This window comes from Amphibalanus amphitrite, unplaced genomic scaffold (genome assembly GCF_019059575.1).
Source record: "Amphibalanus amphitrite isolate SeventyFive unplaced genomic scaffold, NRLGWU_Aamphi_draft 000000F_arrow, whole genome shotgun sequence".
Taxonomy (NCBI): domain Eukaryota; kingdom Metazoa; phylum Arthropoda; class Thecostraca; order Balanomorpha; family Balanidae; genus Amphibalanus; species Amphibalanus amphitrite.
The window spans coordinates 517345-539713 of NW_024881498.1; the positions used below are offsets into that span (position 1 = coordinate 517345).

The following is a 22369-nucleotide window of genomic DNA, read 5'->3' on the forward strand; positions in this document are numbered from 1 at the left end:
ATTTCAATATGTATTTGAATATGTATAATACATATTGAAAGCGCTCCGACCCATTCGATCTCCTTGTGGAGTAAGTCCTAGTATTTCATCAATTTAATTCCATCTCCACATCATGTCATTACGTCAATTTAACGACTATGGACGGTCGACCCGACAGCTAGCCAACCTCTACTCACACCTCATGAGCAAGTTGGCTAGATTCGAAACCCATTCGATCTTTTTACGAAACTGCAGGGACCACCAGCTCATTCCCCGCGGTTTAAGGCTGAACATCAAGCCATCCAGTGAACGCGAAGCAAACTGGAAGAAGAAATCAGAAGAAGCTCGCCTCCGCCTGTCATTCAACGAGGCGAGATCAGAAACGCACCGTACAAAAGCTCGTCTTGAAGGCATCAAAGCCAGCCTACTGCGTCGTGGAGTCGCTCAGACTGCCATGGCCGTCCTAGAAGGCAAGTCCCAAGGCATCTACAGACATGAACTGAGAAAATGTGAATCAGTGAAGGCCAAGAAGTTTCATGCTCTACTGAGAGAGAACGGGGGACTGACCTTCTCCGGTACACATCCTAGACGGTCAGCAACAACGGATGTGACGGTCATCAATCTCACTAACCAGCCACTCTCTAGAGAAGAGACTCATGCACTTCAACTTGGGTCCAAGTTTTCCATAGCTCCAGCAAGGCCCCCTGTTCTGGAGCTGGCGTTGAAAAGCCAGATGGTCTCCGACATCGCCATCAAGCAAGCCGACCAGCAAGGTGTGACCGGCGATGACATCACCGCCTTCCTCAACAAGGCTGAGAAGATACTGACACGGGCCAACAACCAACCACAGCCTAAGCCGCCTAAACAACTGACCGAGTCTTTGAAGTCACTTACCAGAGATGACTCCAAGGTGATTGTTCCAGCAGACAAGGCCAAGGCTCTGGTGGTGATAAGCAAGTCTGACTACACAGCAGCCCTTCTACGTTCACTCCAGTCACCGGTCTACGAGGAGGTAACCAGTGATCCAGCGGAAGCCTTTGCTGGCAGGTTTAACGAGCACCTGCTCACAGCATTGGCCGGACCTGCTGTTCGTGGAAGGCGACGTGACACCATGCTGAAGGAGAACAACCCAGAAGGCTACCAACTCTATCGCCGCCTCTCCAAGACCCATGGCCGCAGCGGTCCGTTCTATGGACTTGTGAAAACTCACAAATACTCATCACCTCCCAGCACCGACGACGACAGACTCAACTGGATCTCCAACTTGAAACTGAGACCAATCTGCCCAGCCCACCGCGGTGCAGATTACGAGTTGACCAAGCATCTGACGAAGTGTCTGAAAGTCCTCCCACGCCCTCCACACTCGGTCAGCTCTCCACTGCAAGTCCTGGAGATGCTACAGAACATGACGCATGCGGTCAACAGCTGCCGTCTCGTCTCCCTGGATGTGGAGGCGATGTTCCCGTCAATACCTACTCAGACAGCCATCTCACTGATTCGTACTCAGCTGCGAGACAACAGAGACGCCCTCTCCGACGTAACTTGTCTCAAGCCCGACGCAGTCGCTGACCTGCTGAACATCTCTATCCAGAACTGCCATGCGGTCATTCAAGACGGTGACAAGGAGCGATGGTTCAGGCAGACTACCGGCCTAGCCATGGGCAAAAGCTACTCTCCGGTGGTCGCTGACCTGTACATGGGTCACTGGGAGGCTGATCTGGAGCTCCTGGCGGCCAACTGTGGTGGCAGGGTCCATGCTTTCTGCCGATACGCGGACGACTACCTGGTCTTGTTCGAGGGCAGTGACGACATCCTCAGCACGTGGGTCAACCAGCTGAACAGCAAGGACTCCAGCATCAATGTCACCACTGACTTGGAAGTAAACCGACAGCTACCGTATCTTGACATCTGCATCACTAGAAGAGACGACAAGTTCTGCACCAAGGTCTACAGGAAGTCCTGCAACACCAACCAAGTGCCTGCCTTCAGCTCCTACACCGAGACCCGCTACCTGAGAGCGGCCATTCGATCTGACTGCACTCGAGCGATCCGATACTGTTCGTCCATGAGAGACCGCCAGCAGGAGCTTGACTTCATCCGCCAGAAGTTTCATCATCATGGCTACCCACGATCATTCATCGACTCGGCCATTCAGAAGACTCGGACCGATCTCAGACTGAAGGCAAGGGCCCTACCAGCGCCACCTAGCGCGAACTCACACCCGGCGCCTGTCCGAGTCTCTGTTCCGTTTGCCGGCCCCCTGTTCTACCAACTCAAACGGGAGGCCAGCAAGATCGGGATCCAGCTCGTCTCCAAGCCTTCAGTCACCATCGGCTCGCTGCTCTGCAGCAAGGCTAAGCACCATCTGCCTAAGCTACAACAGAGCAACGTCATCTATCGGATCGAGTGCTCCTGCCAAGTGGACGGTGACCCAATGGTCTATATCGGCGAGACAGATCGTGAGCTGGGCACGAGACTCCGAGAACACCGGGAGAGCTGGACTGGAGCAGTCCGCTCGAGAGCCAATACATCGGCCTTCAGTACCCATAGAGACTGCTCACCTGCTTTCGATGCCATCAAGATCTTGAATCGAGCCAGTCATCACCAGATGCGACTTCTCCTGGAATCGGCCTATATTCGGACTGTTGGTCGGCGTGAAGCCGTCCTGGTGTCGCCGAATGACGCAAACGTGAACAGGAACTCGGGTGCCCTGCTGCATGACCGCTGGCTGCCGATAATCCGCCGTTTTTGTCAGTAGTGTTTACGTCTAGTTCGGCCTTTGTATGTATTTATATTTGTACTCGTCCTTTTACAGTTTTTGCACTCAGTTTTGTATAGTCTTTGTTCCCTTTTCTACTCAGTCTTTATCACCATAGGTATCCTGTTTCCCCCCCCTTTATTGTATTTTTATACGTGCCATTTATGCATTTTAGCACCCCATTTTAATTCATTTTAGCAGCTAGTGTATCATGATTGTTCTCACGTGTTTTTTATTCTCTTTAATGCATAATTCGAATAGTATGTGATCGCTCTGCCGCGCAGCTCCCGAACCTCTTCGATACCCGACTCGATTCGACCCGTTTTTGATTCGCTGACGACGATATGTATAATACATATTGAAAGCGCTCCGACCCATTCGATCTCCTTGTGGAGTAAGTCCTAGTATTTCATCAAAACAAGCAAAGGTAGGAAACATCACGGTGGACAGAAACAACGTTCTGTTTTGTACCGTTTTGTCTGCGAGGCTCTGTCTGCCATCGCAAATAAATGTTTGTAATAAATGTTTAGCAAATAAATGTTTTCATGAATGCGGCGGCTTAATGAATGGCACGTTGCTATGATATTTTCAGTCACAAGTACGCCCTAGAATTGGTTTGATGTCAGTATAGCCTTTAACAAATGCTCAAGATACGACGTGAAGAATGTGCATTGTACACCTTTTTCAATTGGAGGTAGCCAATGGACAAAACAGTTTTATCTCCTTTTTGGAACTGGCTCAGCCAGAGGAAGAATAGTGAGCTGGCTCAGCTCACGGTCAACCCGCTCATGTTCAGCTCAGCTCAACCCAGCTCAGTTCATCTCTGACTCAGCTCACGCTGCACCGGATCATGTCCACCTCAGTTAACGCTCAGCTGAACCTCGCTCAATTCCGCTCTGGCTCAGCTCACGCCAGGGCTGTGGAGTCGACACATTTTGAGCCCGACTCCGACTCCGACTCCGACCTCAGTCTCAAAGTCGACTCCGACTCCGACTCCGACTCCGACTCCGGGCGAAACTGTCGACTCCGAACGACTCCGACTCCGGTTCGACTCCGACTCCACAGCCTGTGCTATGGAGATATATTTTGAGCGACTCCGACTCCGACCTTAACCTCAAAATCGACTCCGACTCCGACTCCGGGCAAAACTGTCGACTCCGGCCGACTCCGACTCCGGCTTCGACTCCGGATCCATAGCCCTGGCTCACGCTCAACTAAGTCTCGCGCAGTGGACCAGTTTGTCGGGCCGTCCGCCGCTCCTGACTCTGTTTGCCGCGTTTAAGTGCGTTACATTGCCGATTTGACCTTAACCTTTGACCTGGAGCCAGCTCAGCCCATGGCACAGAATGAAATGAAGAGCCTGAGCTAACCCACCTCATGCATAGGCGTAGGAACAGGGGGGCGGGGGGCATGGCCCCTCCACTTTTCGGCCAATTTTTTCCCTAAAATCTACAATTATTCTCTAAAGACAAAATTAAATACAGCCATGGGTGTCGATTTGTATACCTTTGGGGGTGCTGCAGCACCCCCAATGCTCAAATGAGCACCCCCAATGGTTTTCCGGGCACCCCCAATGATTTTGTCCCTCAATAACTCCCACTAACTCTGCTTGAGGAAAATAATTGTTCTGCAGTCTTTCACTAATAAAAATAAAACAATTACGCTATTTACAAGGCATGAAATAAAGATGTAAAGAAGAAAAGTTAGTTTTAAGAAGAAGAGCGAAAAAGACGTCAAGTTGTAAAGACACTGGTGTGGGTCCGTCGTACACGGGTGTCGGACCTTTAGAGCTGCTGGCGCGTACCCTTTACAAGCCAGCAGGGGGCTCCAGAGACCGGCGACGGGTCCTCAGAGGCCGGCTAAGGGCCATCAGAGGCCGGTGGTACCTTCAGAAACCCTGTGGGGTCGTCTTTAGAGACCGGAACGGACTTAGACGCCGATGGAGCCCTCAGTCGCCGGTGTGGGGCCTTCAAATGTCACCGGTGGCAGGATGGCCGTCACATGCGCACTTGTGGGGCCTTCAGAAGCTACGATGTTGGGCCCTCAGAGCCGCCGATATAGGGCCTTAAGAGGCACTAGTGTGGGGCCCTCAGATATGGCAATGTGGGGCCCTCGGACTGGAGGCGCCGGTGTGGGGGCTTCACAGTCGCCGGTGACGGCCCTCACAGGCGCCGTTGTGGTGGCTCTCAGAGACACTGGTTTAGGGCCATCACAGGCGCGCGTGGGGTCCTCAGAACTGCTGTTACGGAACGGGCCCTTAATAGGCCGACAAGAAGATATCAAGAGGTCACCGGTGCCTTCAGGAGCCTTGTGTGGTTCTCAGAGACTGGCATGGTGCGCTCAGGCCTCAGACGCCGCTGGGATCCTCCGAGTCACCTGTGTGGGGCCGTCAGGGTCGCTGGTAACTGTCAAGGGCCCTCAGAACCGCCCATGTAGGGTTTTTAAAGGCATTGGTGTAGGGCCTCAGAGTTAGGGGTGTGGGGTCCTCAGAGACGCCGGTGTGGCGCTCAGGGGTGCCGGTGAGGGCCCTCACAGTCGCCGTTATAGGGGCCCTCAGAGAAATGGGTGTGGGGCCATTACAGGCGGGTGTGCAGCTCCTAGAGCTGGCCCTCTATAGGCCGGTTAAGACCCCCAGAGGCCGGCAAGTGGCCCTCAGAGGCTGGCTTGGGCCCTTATGGAGATCTTAATGTTGGTACTTGTGGGCCCATGAGGTGTTCTTACGAGCCCTGTGGGGCCCTTCTGAGTCCAAATATAGCCAACCTGGACCCTCAGCGGCCAATTGGCGCCGCAGTGCCCCTCAGGCCCGAATAACCCGATGGGCCCCTGAACCTGATGGGGGGGGGGGGCCTGTGCCTCACGGGCCCACCTGGCTACGCCACTGAGGAAAATCGTAAACCCATAAATATCGAAATGCGATCACCTGTCATTTTTTAGCGATTATTGTGATCGTCTGATTAACGCCAGAGCCTCCTAGCTATACCGTTGCCTCCCGCGCAATGTCCGCCCCTGTGGACCGCAGGGGCTGCTGCACCGGTGCTAACCGCGGTCATCGGTTTCTGTCACCTTATTACAGAGGTGCTGGGGCTGCTGCCGAGCTGCCGGCAAATGTACGACTTTTTTCGGAAAGATGTTTATGTAATGAGGTAGCCAAGTACTAGGACGAGCAGAATGATTTTGAAGAACGTTCAACCTTTTTGGGAAATATTAGTGGAAATCCCGGGATTATCAGTACCTTATGGGGATACCCAACCATGCCTTGTACGGTTGTGACCCATGGCAAAGCTGCAATCTTTCACCCGGTGCAGGGGTTGAGCAGTGAGCACCCCCAACCATTTTGAGAAATCGACACCCCTGAATACAGCAATCGATTCGTCAGGCCGAGAGCAGTCCAAAAAATGCATAGAAAGTTGGCGTGAGGGGTTGGCTTCCACACAAGGTGAGATCAAAGTTTCACTGCCCCCCCCCCCCCACTTTTCGTGACGTTTTTACGCCTATGACCTCATGGCTCAACGGCAAGCGTGAAATCCTGAGCCAGCTCGTGAGCCAGCTCACAGCTCTTGAGCCGGCTTATGAGCCAAGTCACAAGTCTGGCTCGCCTGGCGCCTGTGCCTGTGGTATAGTGTGAGACGGCCAAACGGCTATGTCCACGAAAAAATAGCACGAATATAGGTATGTCCACAGACCACACGGCCTCATTTGCTCCCAATCAGCATGTCCATCAAAGCGATTTTAGATTCAGCATTGCATATGTCCCCCCTTGCAGATGACATCATTTGGTTCCGAATCGTGTCCAATGTCCATCGATACGGTTGCAGAGTCCGCAAACAAAGTCCCTCCATGCGAATTTTGTTGACTGTTTAATGTCCTCCCAAACATCAACAAACTATGTCCATATATGCGCCTCATTTTTCCTGCAAAATGTCCATCGAAAGCGTTTAAGATACCTCGAAATGTCCACCAAATCTATGGCAAAACGTGTCCCCATATGATGAACTTTGTTACCTCCGAATGTCCACCCATGGCGATTGTGATACCCATTTTGAACCATGATTGCTCCGTAAGTTCGTTATCATTGACAGTTCGGTTAAGTGATATGTTGTAGACTGGACCTAGACCTAACCAACGACCTCAATACCAATGTCGTAAGTTGCGCCGTTTACGTGTCCACCCAAACACGAAGAGATGAAATGTCCACTGATGCTAGCTTCAGGAGAAAGAGTGTTTAACTTTCGGCGGTCCAGTCTGCATTCTGCAGCACACTCAAACTTTGAGGACCCCCAGCGCATGACTGCACGATTCGTATTGTGAGTGACTGACGACAACAAATGAATTCACTGGTGGTTTCGGAATAACTAACAGGCGGTGCAGCCCAGTGCCTCTTAAAATGAATTACAGTGGCGAATGCACTATTGCAGAGAAGAAATGGATTGAGCAGATGACCAACCAAATTATTATTAATTAACCAATTAAGTATTACCAAACTAACATTTACATTTTCATTACGCAATCATGGAAACAAACGACTTGCGGCCCTTCCGCCTAACATATCTCGGCAGACCCCTGAGTCGGCTAAACTACACTGCATCTCTTCAAAGCCTAACCATTTTACAATTTACCACTCAGCTATGCACAAGGACATGCTTATAATTCACTGCTCAACTCCTTTTTCCCTTTCATCTTTTTGGCACCGTCAATCGCCATCTGCGCTGTCCACTGTCCGGCGAATAATCCGATTCCGGCCTTCTCCAGTTCTCCGGCAGGGGCTTCCAAACTCAAGCGAACTCGCCGAAGTTTCGCGATTCAATGCGCAGGATCTGTACAATTTAGTTTGAGAGCCTCTGGATTGGCTCGACGCGCCTGCGCTGCGCCGTTGGTGGCCAAGTACGTGAGTGACGTCATGCTATATTGCTATAAGCGTCATTCCTTGACCAAGGTCACCAATCAGAGCCCTAGAAATGACTTATAGCTCCACACTTAGCAGCTCGCGGCCCGGCCCGGCTGGCGCCGAGCACCGGCCAGGCACGAGTTTAAGTGTCTGTCATTGACATACATGTGTTACGGGTTATATGCTGACTTGGGCAGTATGCAAACTACCCGGGCAGTATGCATAGTTACTACCCAACAGCCCGGGCAGTATGCATACCGCCTGTAACAGCCAGCTCATTGAAACCCCATCAAAAACCTTTAAGAGCTTAATTTACATATATTGACGGACAAAAAAAGGACGAAAGACGAACAAGGTTCTAAGTAGTTAAACTATCTTAAAGCTTATCGTTCGACTGAAACTGTCCAAATTTAAACGGAATAAGTCGTGTCGTCTTGTCGGTTTGTTGGTCGGGTTCGTTTCTTTCTGGATCTTTTCGTTTCGTATCGGTTCGTTTAGTAGAGCGCCTCGCTTCGTCTCGTTTAAAGGTAATTTTGATGGTTTCCTGGCCGTTCACTCAATAAAAAAACTTAATTTCTATCAGGAGCTTAAAGCTTAACTTAGGAAAACTTATGCGGAGAAAAATTTGAATTTCTTCCTGGGTCAACGTGGACGTAAATTCGATCCGAATTGTTGCGGATATCTCGAGGAGTTGCGAGAATGACACCGTCGATAGGCGGGGCATCTACACTCTCCCCCATCACGCGCACGCTGTGACCCTTTCGGTGCCTCCCTCACTTGAAAGTAGGAGTACGACCTTGCTTATCGGACGACACATCGTTGATGAAGCGGTCTTGATTTCGACAGTTCGCACCAGTCCACTGTCGTCAGGAAAGACATTTGTCACTCGGCCTAATTTCCATACATTTCGTGGCATATCATTGTGGACCAGCACGACGATGTCCCCTATTTTCAAATTTTGCTTTCGTCGATTCCACTTTTGACGCGGCTGTAGTGCTTGAAGGTATTCCCTCCGCCACCTTGTCCAAAATTCTGATGCCAAATGCTGAATTTGTTTCCATCTTCGCCTGCAATAGTCAGCGGTGCCTTGAAAACGTCCTGGAGGCAAACAGGCAGAGGTGAAACAAAGGCCGAATCTTCCACCGACAGCGTTTCTTCCACCACTAGATTTCCACCAAGTTTCCACCTTAATAGGTAAATAGTAAGTGAGCTGTTGCCTGTTTCTCACTACCGCAAATGTAAAAAAAAAACTTCTTGTCCCTTTGATAATCTGGCTATACTTTAACGATATACCACTTATTATGTTTTATCAACATTATCACCAATCTGACAACCATTTAATGACAAGAACGCTTCATGGCGATATTGACTTATAGAGAAACTCATACGCTTGAGCGATTATCTAAAACGGCGATCCGTAAAAGAGCGACTTCAGAGGAACAGCTCGACTATTCTAAGCTAATGGGAATTGGAAAAGCAGAAATTGGCGATTCCTCGCGAAGTATACTTTAGCTTGCTAGCTTGCTACGTTCTCGAGATATCAGAGGGGCCGGTGGGGGGGGGGGGAGCAGGTATTCGCCCCCGTCTACGAAGTTGACGCCGAACCCCGTCGGTGCGCGGGGCTCCGGAGAGTCCGGTTTTGTCGTGAAAAATCAACAGTGTCAACGACAAATCACTTATGCACATCGAAACGAAAAACAAATAAAATTAACCTGTAAGTATGCTACGAAATGCCTTCTTCGATATGGACTCCTTACTGTTATTTTTTATTAAATAATACTGCGAAACGAGTGCATTTTACATAAAAATGCAGACTGCCAGAAATCGTCAAGTTTTGCTTTTCCAATCACCATTAGCCTACAATAATCTGTTTTGTTTTGTTTTGTTGGGTTAGGTCCTTTTGGTCTGACGAGATTATTTCAGGACAGGAAGGTTCTACACGGTGAGACCCGTCCAGTGCCCAGTGCCGGAAGCAGTCAGCTGTTCGTTGCTTCCATGTCCCCTCGCACGCCGAGCGCGCCGAGCGGGCCGCCGGGGGAGGGGTGAAGGGTCAGCAGGGTCGGCCGGCGTTGTTGGTTTAGCTCAAGTTTAGCTGGCTACCGGCGTCTCAGGGCGCCAGCCGGTCCCAGTAGGGGTTGGTCGTCATGACAACCGACGGCGGTTGGTAGGGGGAGAAGTAGACGTTAAAAGCATCCGCGTCGGAAAGAAAATAGTCCTGCAGATATTGACGATTTTCTTGCAAGCGAGAGCAGATAGACGCATGCAAATAACGCCGTTAGATGCGTCTCTCAAAAATGCATAAATCCTCACTTGAAAATAAATATTTCTCCACAATTAATACACCACAGCAGCTCCAGCGACGGGTACCTACCGAAATTTAAACGGAATAACATGCAGATAGTTCACTTAATGGTCTGGTGACTTCAATGCAGATGCGGGGCAGGTAGTAGAACACTGAGTAGTGAGTACACAAGGTTTCCAATCACCCGTAGTTTTTCCCACTCAAAATGATTCATATCATCAGGTACTTACCAGTGGAAGAGGAGCATAGCAGGCAAACTTTGCCCCAGGCTCAAAACCTGAGTTCTTCACTCTAGCATTTTTTATGCCCTCCGTGCTTCCTATTGTTATGGATCTTGAAGGTATCCGGCCTACCATAAAACTTGCATCCTGGATGACCGCACCGCACCTTTACCTATTTCAGATGGAGCCAGTCTCTGTCCGTGCAGATTCCTTTTTGGCATCACGAGGTGTACCTATTCCACGACGAGGGCTCTAACTTATCCACCTCTTCACTTCAACTTATCCGCCAGCCTTTTCCACCACCCCGCAACTCACTAATAAACACCGCGGACCTTCAACACTGCCTTCACTGCCTTGAACAACGCGGAAACTAGTGGAGCTCCTAGTGCTGTTAAACTGTTGAGTGCTAGTGTATGAAATAAATATTTCTTTATGAAATTGCATACAAATGCATGCAACTTTAATACTTCAGAATGGTGTTGTAAAATCAAATATTTTGAGGAACTTATCGCATGTCAGAATTTTCTAGTCTTTACAATATTGCTCTTCCACCCTCGTCGCCGCGCCGTCGCCGGTCGTCGGCATTTTTCATCACTAGCTTTTTTCAATAAGGCCTTAAACTAAAGAAATAATGAGTTATGAGCGAAGAAAAAGAGATTATTGAAATCAGAAAAATCCTATTTATATTTGACGGGAGTATTGCCGCATTTAACGCAGCAGTTTACTTTATTTTCGCCTTCCACCATATTCCACCAACCAGAACTTCCGGTGAAAAGTCAGTGGATCTGGGGAATTTCTAAGAAATCTGCGAAACACCTGAATATTTCTCTAGGGTTTCGAGAACTTCTCATAATTACAGGGAAATTCAGGGAAAAAAAGATAAAAAGGCTTAGGTTTGATAAAAACATTCTTTTTTTAATTTAGATGCTTTCTTTAGACAAGGGAAAGCCGGATCGGGTGTAACAGACAGAGCATCGGCGGCGGCATTTTTTCCACCATCGAGGATCGCTGAGTTGCTCGATTTTCCACCGCCGTGCGTCGCCGTGACGGCACTTTATTTCACCTCTGCAGTGAAACAGGCAACGGATTTTGCCTGTAGGAGCAGATTCGGTGTGATAGCTTTTAAATCCTTGGGATCTCCTGACACCGTTGTTAGTGGTCGACTATTGATAATATTTTCAACTTCACAAAATAGTGTAGACTGTAGTTATTCATTCGTCGTCCAGCATTTGGCGTGAGGCTAGTGCGCATAGTATCTTCTTTGCGGAGCGAATTTGGAGTTCCCAAACGCCACCGTGGTGTGGAGCGCTGGGGGTGTTAACCCTCGCCGGACCTATTGGTTTTCTACATACGCGCCGGCCGAGGGGGGGGGGGGGTAAGACCACCCCCCTCGCCGTTTCGCCCCTGGTGGAGCTAGCGCGTCGCGGAAAAAACGAGCGTGTGCGCCATTACAAGACGCAGAGATTGGTACCCGATTTTAAGGTCCTAGGTCAACCGGTGACTTCTGAGGTCAGGTCAAGTGCCCCAAGGTACCGTTCAGTTTTTGGTGAATAACTTCGCAAAAAACGGCCGCAGAGCCGCGATTTTGGCAGCATCGTGTTCGCCTCGCTCAGGCGCGTCGAATGGTATACTTTTTGTTCGGGTCAGGTCAACTTAGGGTGTTGACCTCAGGTCAAGGTCAGGTCAGCACCCCCAGGTCACGAAGTTGGTCGAAAGAGGTCATGTCGCGTATCATTCGATTCGGCAGGTCTTCCCGAGTCCATTGGTGGCTTTCCCGACTCGCTAGCTCAATTTGATCGGGAGTTATTGACGAAAAACTAATATGACCTTGATGACGTCATAAATGACGTCACGCAAGGTCAACATTGCAAAAGTGACGCATCTAACCTTGCAAGGAGTGCATCAAATCACGATTTTGTGTGCTTGAGATAGTTGGAGATCGTTCCCGGCGTCGGAATAGCAGTTTTTATTTTTCCCCATTGACTTATAATGGTGAGGTCAAACATTTTATCTTTGACCTGACCTGTGACGTCATCGGTGACCCTGAGGTCAATGAAATTTGGTTTCCTTCGACAAATTTGACAGGGCTATCGAACACCGTTTGAATTTTCCGGATCCGTCCAGTAGTTTTGGAGATACGAGGGGGGGGCAAAAAAATGCCCCCCCCCCACCGCGCGGAAGGTGGCTGGGAGGCCCACCGCCTGCCGGGTTAAAACTTAACTTTGGAAAACTTAAGCGGAGAAAAATTTGAATTTCTTCCTGGGTCAACATGGACGTAAATTCGATCCGAATTGTTGCGGATATCTCGAGAAGTTGCGAGAACGGCACCGTCGATAGGCGGGGCATCTACACCGCCCAAAAGCTTGGGCAGTTTGCATACTGCCCGCTTTCAGACTTTAAGTTGTGTAATCAATGTCCACATTAAGAATATAATTGGCTCTCTAGATAACAATAGATCAACCGAGAATATGTTTTGCCGTCAAACGTGATTGATCGATCGTAGGATGGAATGAGGATTGGAATAAAGTGTTGAAACTTGAAATTACTTTTTCCAAAATCCATTGTTGAATAGGCAGTGGCCAACAAGTCATTGTCATTGTGAAGCGTGAACTGAGTGAAATGAAACGACGACATAGTGTCAGCATTTGATGGCTTAGGTTTGGCACCTTGACCGTAGAGGGCGTTATTACCAGGGCTGCGGAGTCGATGGATTTTCGCAGGGGGCGTCGAAGTCTAGTAGGAAAATCTGGCAATCCCCGGCGTGACGTAACGTCGGGGATGACCGACGGCACTTAACACTGAAGGATACGGCGGAACGGCTATTTTTGAAAAATGATTAAAAATACTTATGTGCGGTTCTGACTCATAAAACGCATATCAGCGTGTTCATCGGCATGTGGTTAACTCATATCCGGGGTCGAAAAATGCTGAACACCTCCTGATTTCCAATTATGGATCTTATAAGCAAGGCATGTAAGTGTGGTTCTTAAGGGCGACTTTCCGGTACATATAACCTCATATACGTCCTTATGGATGTTGGCAGTGTGGCGAGTGGCGACGCGCGCGACATCTGTGGGACAGCTGTAGCGACACCTAGTGATGGCGTTACTGCTCTATGTATATTGTATGTGCTAAGCAGCTGCCGAACACATACACATTACACATATTACCTGCAGCTGCCTGCGGTCGCACATTGGTAGCCTTGCACAGGACTGAGGAGTCCTTGGATTTTCGGCGACTCCGACTCTAACTCCGGCTTGCAAACACCAACTCCTACTTAGACTCCGGGCAGAGCTGTGGACTCCAACCGACTCCAACTCTTACTCCGACTCCGCAGACCTGCAGAGCCGAGGTATTTTCGGTGACTCCAACTCCGACCCCGGTTTCCTAAGTCGACTCCGACTCCGACTCCGGTTTCCTAAGTCGACTCCGACTCCGGTCACAACTGTCGACCCCGCAGCCCTAATCTTAAACATTGCCGCGACCTGCCTGCGGATTTCATTGATGATTAAGGTTAGTCGTTAGAGTAACACTGTTGAAGGTGGCATCTCGGGCACGGAACCATTGCCCTGAATGCCCTCCCCCCCCCTTCGGGTCCGCCAATGTGTTTCGATATTGCATTGGACACTTCCTGCTTTGTAAATTTGACTCTCGGATGGCAGCTTCACTGTCATTTGTCAATCCATTTGTTAATTTCCCGACATTTGCCTTTCCTGTGGATATTACGTATCTCGCCGCCCTTTGCAGCCAGCCCACATACATATAATTCAACAGGCCAGCGACTTACATCCGTGAATAGGATGCATGTATGTATATTCATTTGCCGCATCTGCTCTGACTCGCATCAGGACATCCAAACGATGCATTTTGCATTACAAGATAGTACACGCAGGAAAGCATTAGCAAGACCGGTCGAGCGCCACTCAACGTCAACACAGAGTGGCATGGATATTGCCGTGTTAGTCACTGTACATAAGCCAGTTAATTGAAAATAACACATCAAACAACTATGTGCTGGCGCCAGGCAGACAAGTGTGCCGGACAGACAGACAGACAGAGCTCCAGAGATATCCGGTTACAAAACATGAAATGAACAATTGCAAGACAACTCACTCACACATCAAATGTCTCGCTAAAGAACCGTTAGCCTATCCGTGTGGCTTTGATCACAAGGCAATGAAAATAAGCCAGTTAAGGGTCACAACTCACAAATCCTGCCCAGCTTGGAACTGGAGAGCACAACAAAGTACAGCCCATCGCTAAAGTACTGACCGGTTTCACACCACAAAATGACACTTCACATTATTTACACTCTGTTTCACATTCACCCGGCGAACTCGCGCACCTTCCGCGCTTCCCGCAGTTCATCCGCCAGTGCGCGCAGCTCCCTGTTCACATGGCCGAGGCGGATAAAAGTCCTTAGGCGCACAAACCGCCGGATCACGCGCGTGTCCATAGAGCAGGGGTCGGCAAATGGTGGGGCGTGCCCCCTTTGGGGGTAATGGAGCCCCTCGGCGGGGGGTAATGGGGGCCACTGAGAAAGCCTTATTTATTTATTTCGTCATCCTTCCAACAGGCTGATGCGCCCAATTACAGGAAGGCTCCTGCTCCTCCTCTTCCTTACCCCTCCCCCTAGGCTACGGCTAACGTGGGAGCCTACCCCACTCCTGGTGACACAACTGGGGACGACGCCCGCGGGACGGGCGACACCGGGAATCGAACCCAGAGCCACCCGCACCGCGGGCCGACGCCTTAACCAACTGCGCCACCAGGGCCGCAATTTTAGAATTAATGTCTCCCTTGATGAGACAGACATCACGCCTGTTTGGTCTCAGGGTTCAAAGATCGAACGCTAACCGTCGCCCCTCTATTGGCGTTTTCATAACAGCTAACGTAAACGGGGAGGGGCCGGTCGGACCCCAGCCTCTCGGCCTCTGAAATCTGAACTGTAGCTTTGCGGTAGAAAAATGAACGTGCTATCCGTGACGATAGAAAGGCGCTTCTACCCAATTTTAACCTTCGCACTTATAGGGGACCCCTCCCCTTTTCCTCGGGTTTTTGCGAATAACTCGCGCAAAAAGCGGCCGATCGCGATGACATTTTCAGTACAGGTTTATCTATTTTATACATTGTAGCTAGAATTTCGCAACCATTTGAACATATACCAAGTAATTTTGGTGCCTTCGTAACATGTTACGAAGCTGTCAGTGGTTGTTGATGCCTACTATAAATACCCGACAGGACGCCTATTGGTTGACCTGACCTGACCCGACCTGGCCTAAATGCACGAAGACATCTGTGATCAAAACTTAGATAAAATTCGTGATCAGTACCCCGACAAACTCCTCAACATCCTCACTTTACGAAGTTCTGACAGGTCTCGATTTTCCGACTTTTTGGGTCATTGAGCCGACCTGGAAGGTCAATATCAATGACCTAGGACCTTAAAATCGCGTATCATCAGCTTCCTCTCGTCACGGGCAACACGCTTGTTTTTCCGCGAAGCTCATGCTTGATCAGGGGCCGAACGACAAAGAGGGGTCCAACGAATTTCTCCCCCCTCCATAAATTAGCGGCTGGCAAAACACCAATACGGGTGACGGTTAACTTCCTTGGCCATTGGGTGACTTAACCCTCGCATGTGTGCGGCGTTTTCCAGCTTCTAATGTGTAGGGGGGGGGGGGTCGGTTGGACCCCCCCTTGCCGTTTGGCCCCTGATCGAGCTAGAGCTTCGCGGAAAAAACGAGCGTGTTGCCCGTGACGAGAGGAAGCCGATGATACCCAATTTTAAGGTCCTAGGTCATTGGGTGACCTTCCAGGTCAGGTCAATGACCCAAAGTCGGGAAAATCGGGACCCGTTAGAAAGTCGTAAAGTGTGGCTTCGAATGGGTTTTTCGGGGTGCTGATCACGAATATCGTGTTAGTTTTGACCACAGATGATGTCTTTAGGCATTTAGACTAGGTCGGGTCAGGTCAGGTCAGGTCAACCAGTAGGCATCGTGACGGGTATCCGTAGTACGTGTCAACCGCCTCTGACAGCTTCGTAACATGTTACGAAGGCACCAAAACTACTTCGTAAATGTTCAAATGGTTGCTAAATTCGAATTCAGCTCCAAAAACTAGCCTAGAAACATGTACAGCTCGAAAAAGTGAACCGAGGTCACCCAAGGTCACCAAAGGTCAATGACCTGACCTGACCTTCAGGTGACCTTGACACCCACCCTAATGCATGGAAGCAACATCAAATCACATGTTTGAACGTTGGAAACCACGAAAAGCTTGCAAACGCGCGGCTAATGCGAGCCGACATACGCAGAATCGCGATTCTGGCCAAACATGGTCTCGGAAAAGAGGTCACAGGTCAAAGGTCATTTGGGTCAGGGTCATGAAATTTTCAGGGTAGGTGTAAAATTGATCAATGTGAGGGTACTGAAAGTTTCGTCGCGATCGGCCGCTTTTTACGCGAGTTATTCGCGAAAAACCATGGGGGGGGTCCATCCGACCCCCCCCCCCCTACACATGCGAGGGTTAAGACTTTCAAAGGGTCAATGAAAATTGTGTAGTAGATCAGAACCCGCTGCACCTTCTAGAATTGAAATTTTATGACCTTCCATGATCTCAAGAAACAACTGCCTAACAAGTCAACAGTTATTTCTGTCAATGTATGACATGTTTTATGGCAGATAAAAAAAAATGATCGGCTCGAGGGTAAAATTGTGTCGTGATCCGACGTTTTTACATAAAAATACCCGAAATACCCAAAGAGTCACGGAAAGGTATGACATTTCAGTGAGCTCGGTTGTGTATGCAATGGTGTCTGGTAGGGTGGGGGTAATGGCCCTGCCTGGCGCCCGAAAAGGGGGCACGACCCCGGAGGGCCTGCCGACCACTGCCATAGAGCCTGTCTCAGCAGCGAGGCGCTCCACCAGGCTCTCCACCACTCGCGGCGCGCGGGAGATGTATTCCGGCTCCAGATGGTGGGTGGTGCAGAACACAGCCTCCATCGCACGGAAACGAGCCAGCCACTCTGCACTGGGCACGCTGAGGCCGCCTTGGCTGATGAGGCGCGTCCAGAGTGCCTCCACTGGTTCAGCCTCACCAGGCAAACACTGAGCCGTTGGAGCGCCCAGTGTGGGGTCAATGCGTCGGCACTTGGCCACCACATATCCGGCCGCGTGCGCCAGGCCGTACTGTTCGGCAGAAACACCCGTTTCTGGGTCCAGCGGCGAGCTGGTGGCCGCCCGGGCCCGGGCCGAGGGAGGCCGACTGGCCGTCGCCAGCAGCGACTCCGCCTCCTGGAGGTCCCCTGCCATCCCATCCGCCGCGGAGTCCTCCAAAAAGCCGTCCAGGACTGCCCGCTCCAGGTCACCGGACTCGAGCTCGTTGGAATCTACGTCGCTGGTGATCGCTGAAGTGGCGGGAGCGGCGGCGGCCCTGGGGCTGGAGGCAGTGCCAGCCCCCGACAGCGGGTTCAAGCCCAGTCGGAGCGCCAGCATCAGAGTCAGGTTTCTGACCCGGCACCGCGCCTCACTGGGGCTTGGATGTAAGCAGGCGCCTCCTTTTCCCCGCACCAGGCCAAAGAAGGACTCCAGCGGATCCTGATTGACTCGTCCAGTCAGCACGTAGCTCCCGGGGCCGAGCTGGGCCGTGACGTCCTTTACCAGGCCGCGCATGCTGGCGATCGTGACGAGGAACCCTTTTTGGAAGGGGAAAAGGGTCCTCTTGCCGATGAACCGCAGCTTCATGGCTTCCTCGAGGTCAGAGAGGGCCTTGTGGTGCTCCGCGCTGTCGCCACTCATGCCGCGCCGCAGCTTCTTGGCGTCGGCTAGGTTCTGGCCGTTGAGGGCATCCAGTCCCCTGTCCATCACACGGATGAACTCCGCCTCTTCGTGACGGCCGAGGAAACGTTGCGCCGCTGTCGCCACGCTGTTGCTCAGCAGCTGCACAGCCGGGCGAACACGCTGGCGCGCCTGCCCCTTCACCTGGAAAATGTAGTTCAGTTCAATAAAAAATAAAAATTGCAATGCCACAATACCTGGGCAATTTCGTCATTTATCACATGCTATGAGGATGGGGCATTAGGGTGATAACGCTAGAAATATATACTGCAATGGCACATTATTAAAAATAAAATAAAATAAAATACATCGGCGAAAACCATGATGGGATGCCGCAGAGGTCTGCGATACATAAGTCTACCGGGCCGCTCACACAGCTGAAACGTCACTCACCGCTACATGGCTCTGCAAGCCCAGCTTCGGTAGGAGCTTGAACTCGCGCCCACCATCGATGGACAGCACTTCAGTGAAGAAGGCCCGATCCAGCCTGCCACCTCCTGGTAGAACCAGCCCTTCGTCCAGCAGGTGGTTTCTGGCCAGCTTTATCATGTGCGGCGTGTCAGCGAACACCCACACCTGCCTGGAACGTTAGATAGATTCATTAATTCATCTGACAGATAACAAAACAAAGAATTTACTACAAGCTTGAAAGCAATCGCTCGAATGTACGGTGCGGGTACGCCGGTGAATGCTAAATCCGGTCCGGTCAGGTCTGATTGATGTTGGTTAACCCGCGCCCTGCTGGGGGTCCTGGATTTCCACGCCCTGCTGGCGGGGGGGGGGGGTGTTTGAACACCCCCCCTTCTAACTCGGCTCCTGGGCCACGTAGCGATACGCTGAAGGCGGCGTTCGAAAGAGCGTCAAAAATAATGACGAAATCACTTCGGTCAATTTTTTGGTCAGGGCAAAGGTCAGGTCACCAGAGGTCATTGAAGGCAAAATTTCGCCGATTTCCAGGTCGAATGTCGAAAATTTCCAAGAAGCCAACGCATAACTCGGGAACCAATAGAGCTACAGCGCCGCGGAAAAGCGCATTCGATAGCCCTATTAACGCCCTTTCTGAATAATTCTCTCAGATTTGACCTAACGTCAACGGTTTTGCCTGCAGGGGGCAAAAACTGCAAAAATAGCCGATTTTTTCGAAAACAGTTTTTCTGCAATAACTTTTGACCCAAGCCTTGTACGAGCTTACTTTTACCGCCATCGTGTTCCTCTCGTCAAGACGCATCGAATGAACTATAACTTGACCTTGAAGGGTCAACTTGAAAATTTGACCTCAGGTCAAGGTCATGACCTGACCGGAAAGGGTCATGTTGCATATCAGTCGATCCGTATCGTCGAGCTGAACACATCTAAGGCGTTTTCATCGCTCTAGAATGCCTCTATCAAAAGTTATTTGCGAAAAACTGTTAGATACCATTCGTGACCTGAGATGACCTCAGGGCATAAACAAGGGTCACGGACACCATTTCCAAGTTCAGTGTGTCTAAAACACTTGTAATTCGGTGTTTGGGAGTGTTTATAATGTCTTTCATCCAAAAGAGGCTCATTTCAATTTTCTCCCATTGACTTATAATGGGGAGGTCGCAAAATTGACCTGACCTTAGGTCATCGATATCAAAATTCTGAGATATACATTTTGTACATGCTATTGCCCTTAGCAATCGCTGAAAGTTTCAAAGCGATCGGTCACTCGGTGTAGCTATGACAGACATTGAAAGTTTTTATGAGGTGAGGTCACTTCAAGTGACCTGGTGACCTGACCTTGAATGACCTTGGTCTGAAATTTTCACAACATGTGTAGAATTGATGTATAATAAGGTGTACCAAAAACGGCGGCGCTCCGCGCCGCCGTTTTTGAGATATTCGCGAAAAACCACAAGGGGGGGTGTTCAAACACCCCCCCCCCCAGCAGGGCGCGGGTTAATGTAGCAGTATAAAGTTAATTACTCAGTTACATTTAGGTATTCACAGACCAAAACGCGTTTCGAATAAATCGTCTTCGATTTTTTTTTCGAAAGACGATTTATTCGAAACGCGTTTTGGGCTGTTAATAGTTAATACATAAAGATAACTGGGGAATTAACTTTATACTTCTACTTGTCAGTATAAATCCAAACAAACACGATGTTGGTTAAGTTTAAAACACAGATCTTTAGAAACACTGGAAACAACAGAGTCCATAAAAATTCACAAACCTGTTCGGATCTGCCGGATTAGTGAAGGAGGTCCTCCGGTTGTGGGCGATGCCCAGGGCGCGCCACAAGTCCTGGTTAGTGGGCCCCAGGTCCGAGACGACGCCGGTGACCAGCACGCCGGCCGACTCCGCCTGCCGTACCAGGTCGAACAGCAGGTCCGCCGTCATGGGACGGTCGAAGTCGAAGAAGAGAGGCAGGCGCCAATTGCCAACAAGTGATCGTACCATCACCTGTTGCAGGTACTTGTGAGGCCCAACGACCTGGTCCTCTCTGGGGTCATAGTCCATGAGGTTGCTGACCTGCAGAACGAAAGAGAACGTGTCACACAAGCAAACGGATCAATCTGTAGATGCCCCGACTCAGAATTCACACTGTCCTCAGCTTCACTTTCCAGTTTATGTCGCAAATGTCGCATATAAATGAATTAGCTATTTAATCAATAAGAGACAAGCTCAAGCAGCTTAGCTTTTAATCAAGATTGTCGACAGAAAATCGTCGTGCGCGCCGTTTAAACACACCATAACAGTTGTGCGTGTGCGCTGCAAAGTACACTATTCACAAATTAAAATTTGCAATACAAATTTAACACAAATCATCACACAGAGGCAGGTGGTTGGAGGCAAACCTATACAAATATACGAATGTACGAATACCCAAGTTACAGACTTACAGGGTGGGGCAGCATAATCGGGAATAAATATCAAACGGGATTATTTGGTCATAAATTTAAAAATACAGCTCCAAGTACTATTTTAGCAACATCCCATCAATCGGTCACCTTTTACCTATCCCTCATCCCATTTGACCGCCCTCGGCGTCGATGACCTTCTCAAGGCGGGCCCAAAAGCACGCGCATGCACGTGCAATCTCCTGCTTGTCTATGATCGCCCATCAGCTTCGTACCTTGCACTGAAGACCGTCTTTACTGATGATAAGTTGTTCATTAACCTTCTACCAAAAAACGCTCCATGTAAAGAATTTGATCGGGTTTAAATCGGCGGAGTTGAAGGGCCAGAAGTTTTTGGTTCATCTCAGGTGGAAGTGCCCTACACAATAACATGTCGTCCTCACTGCAATACCAGCACGGACAGAGTCCTCGTAAGACGTGATCTGGACCGTCAGTGATCCTCTCTTCCGACGGTTCCACGTGAGTCTGCCAGAGTGCGGATGTATTTACCAGAGGTGCTCATGTTATCCGGGCTCGATGAAATAGGGTGCACCACGTGCACCTCCCTTGAAGACCACCCATAGGTCCATCACCCCACCAGGATGTTTACTTTGCATGACCGCTGGAATATTCTCGATACAATCCCCTATATGGCATGCCATTCTTTTTTATCGTATTCCAGTCGGTGGTTAGATTTTTGGTCGCTGAAGTTTTGAACATTGTTTCTTTTTAATGTGCCCAAGATCTTCTTCCTTATATTCAAGCGAGTCATCTGTATGTCCTCTGCTAAGAGTTATTTTACGAGGATGACGTTAACCTTTTGTCCTAAGTATTCCCACAAAATCCTTATCGTCCGTGATAACACGTTGACCTGTCCAGCAACCTTTACGTGGAATTGCAGAGTTTTAAACAAAATCTTCTTGTTTTACTCGTTTAACATTAGTGTCTATGGGCGCGCGCAAAGCACTTGGAGCACCGTCGAACTATTTTGCTGCTCTTTTCCAGGATGTAGTATGCTCATGGATGTAGTCATGTCAGATGATGCACAACTTTTGGGCGTTTCATTTCCATGATATAATTTATCAATATAATGCCATGCCTACTCATGATCAGAGCCCAAAAAGCATTCCCGATTATGCTGCCCCACCCTGTATACAGGGTGACCCATGTAAAATTCCCTATCTAAAACTTGAATAACTTCATTCATTATTTGACCAAACCAGACGAAATTTCCACACAATGTAGGTACACGTTTGGAATAATATCCGTCCAAGTTTCAGACAAACCCATTACCTTTCATCCCCCAGGTACGGTTTCGTTTTTGGTAAATACCTTCGCAAAAAAGGCTGCTGAGGCCAGTTTTACCAGCAGAAAAATAGCCGCCTGCCGGAATTTTTCACTGAAGATCGCTTCACATACTGTGTAGCGATCTTCTACCGGGCTATTTTCGCCGATGTAAACGCGACGGGCACGTAAGCGAATAGGGCTTTTCTGTTTACGCTCTGTATGTGAAGCGGTCTT

General features: G+C 49.7%; 1 protein-coding gene across 1 annotated transcript; it reads left to right on the plus strand.

Moving 5' to 3' along the window:
• Positions 1 to 712: 712 nt before the first annotated feature.
• LOC122378554 lies at positions 713 to 3615 on the plus strand. The gene is made up of 2 exons (XM_043359802.1): positions 713 to 2398; positions 3601 to 3615. The coding sequence occupies exons 1-2, from the start codon at positions 713 to 715 to the stop codon at positions 3613 to 3615; spliced, it is 1701 nt and encodes a 566-aa protein (XP_043215737.1).
• The last annotated feature ends 18754 nt before the right edge of the window (positions 3616 to 22369 follow it).

Coding starts and splice junctions, on each gene's coding strand:
- LOC122378554 (XM_043359802.1), top strand. CDS start 713: ATGGTCTCCGACATCGCCATCAAGCAAGCCGACCAGCAAGGTGTGACC.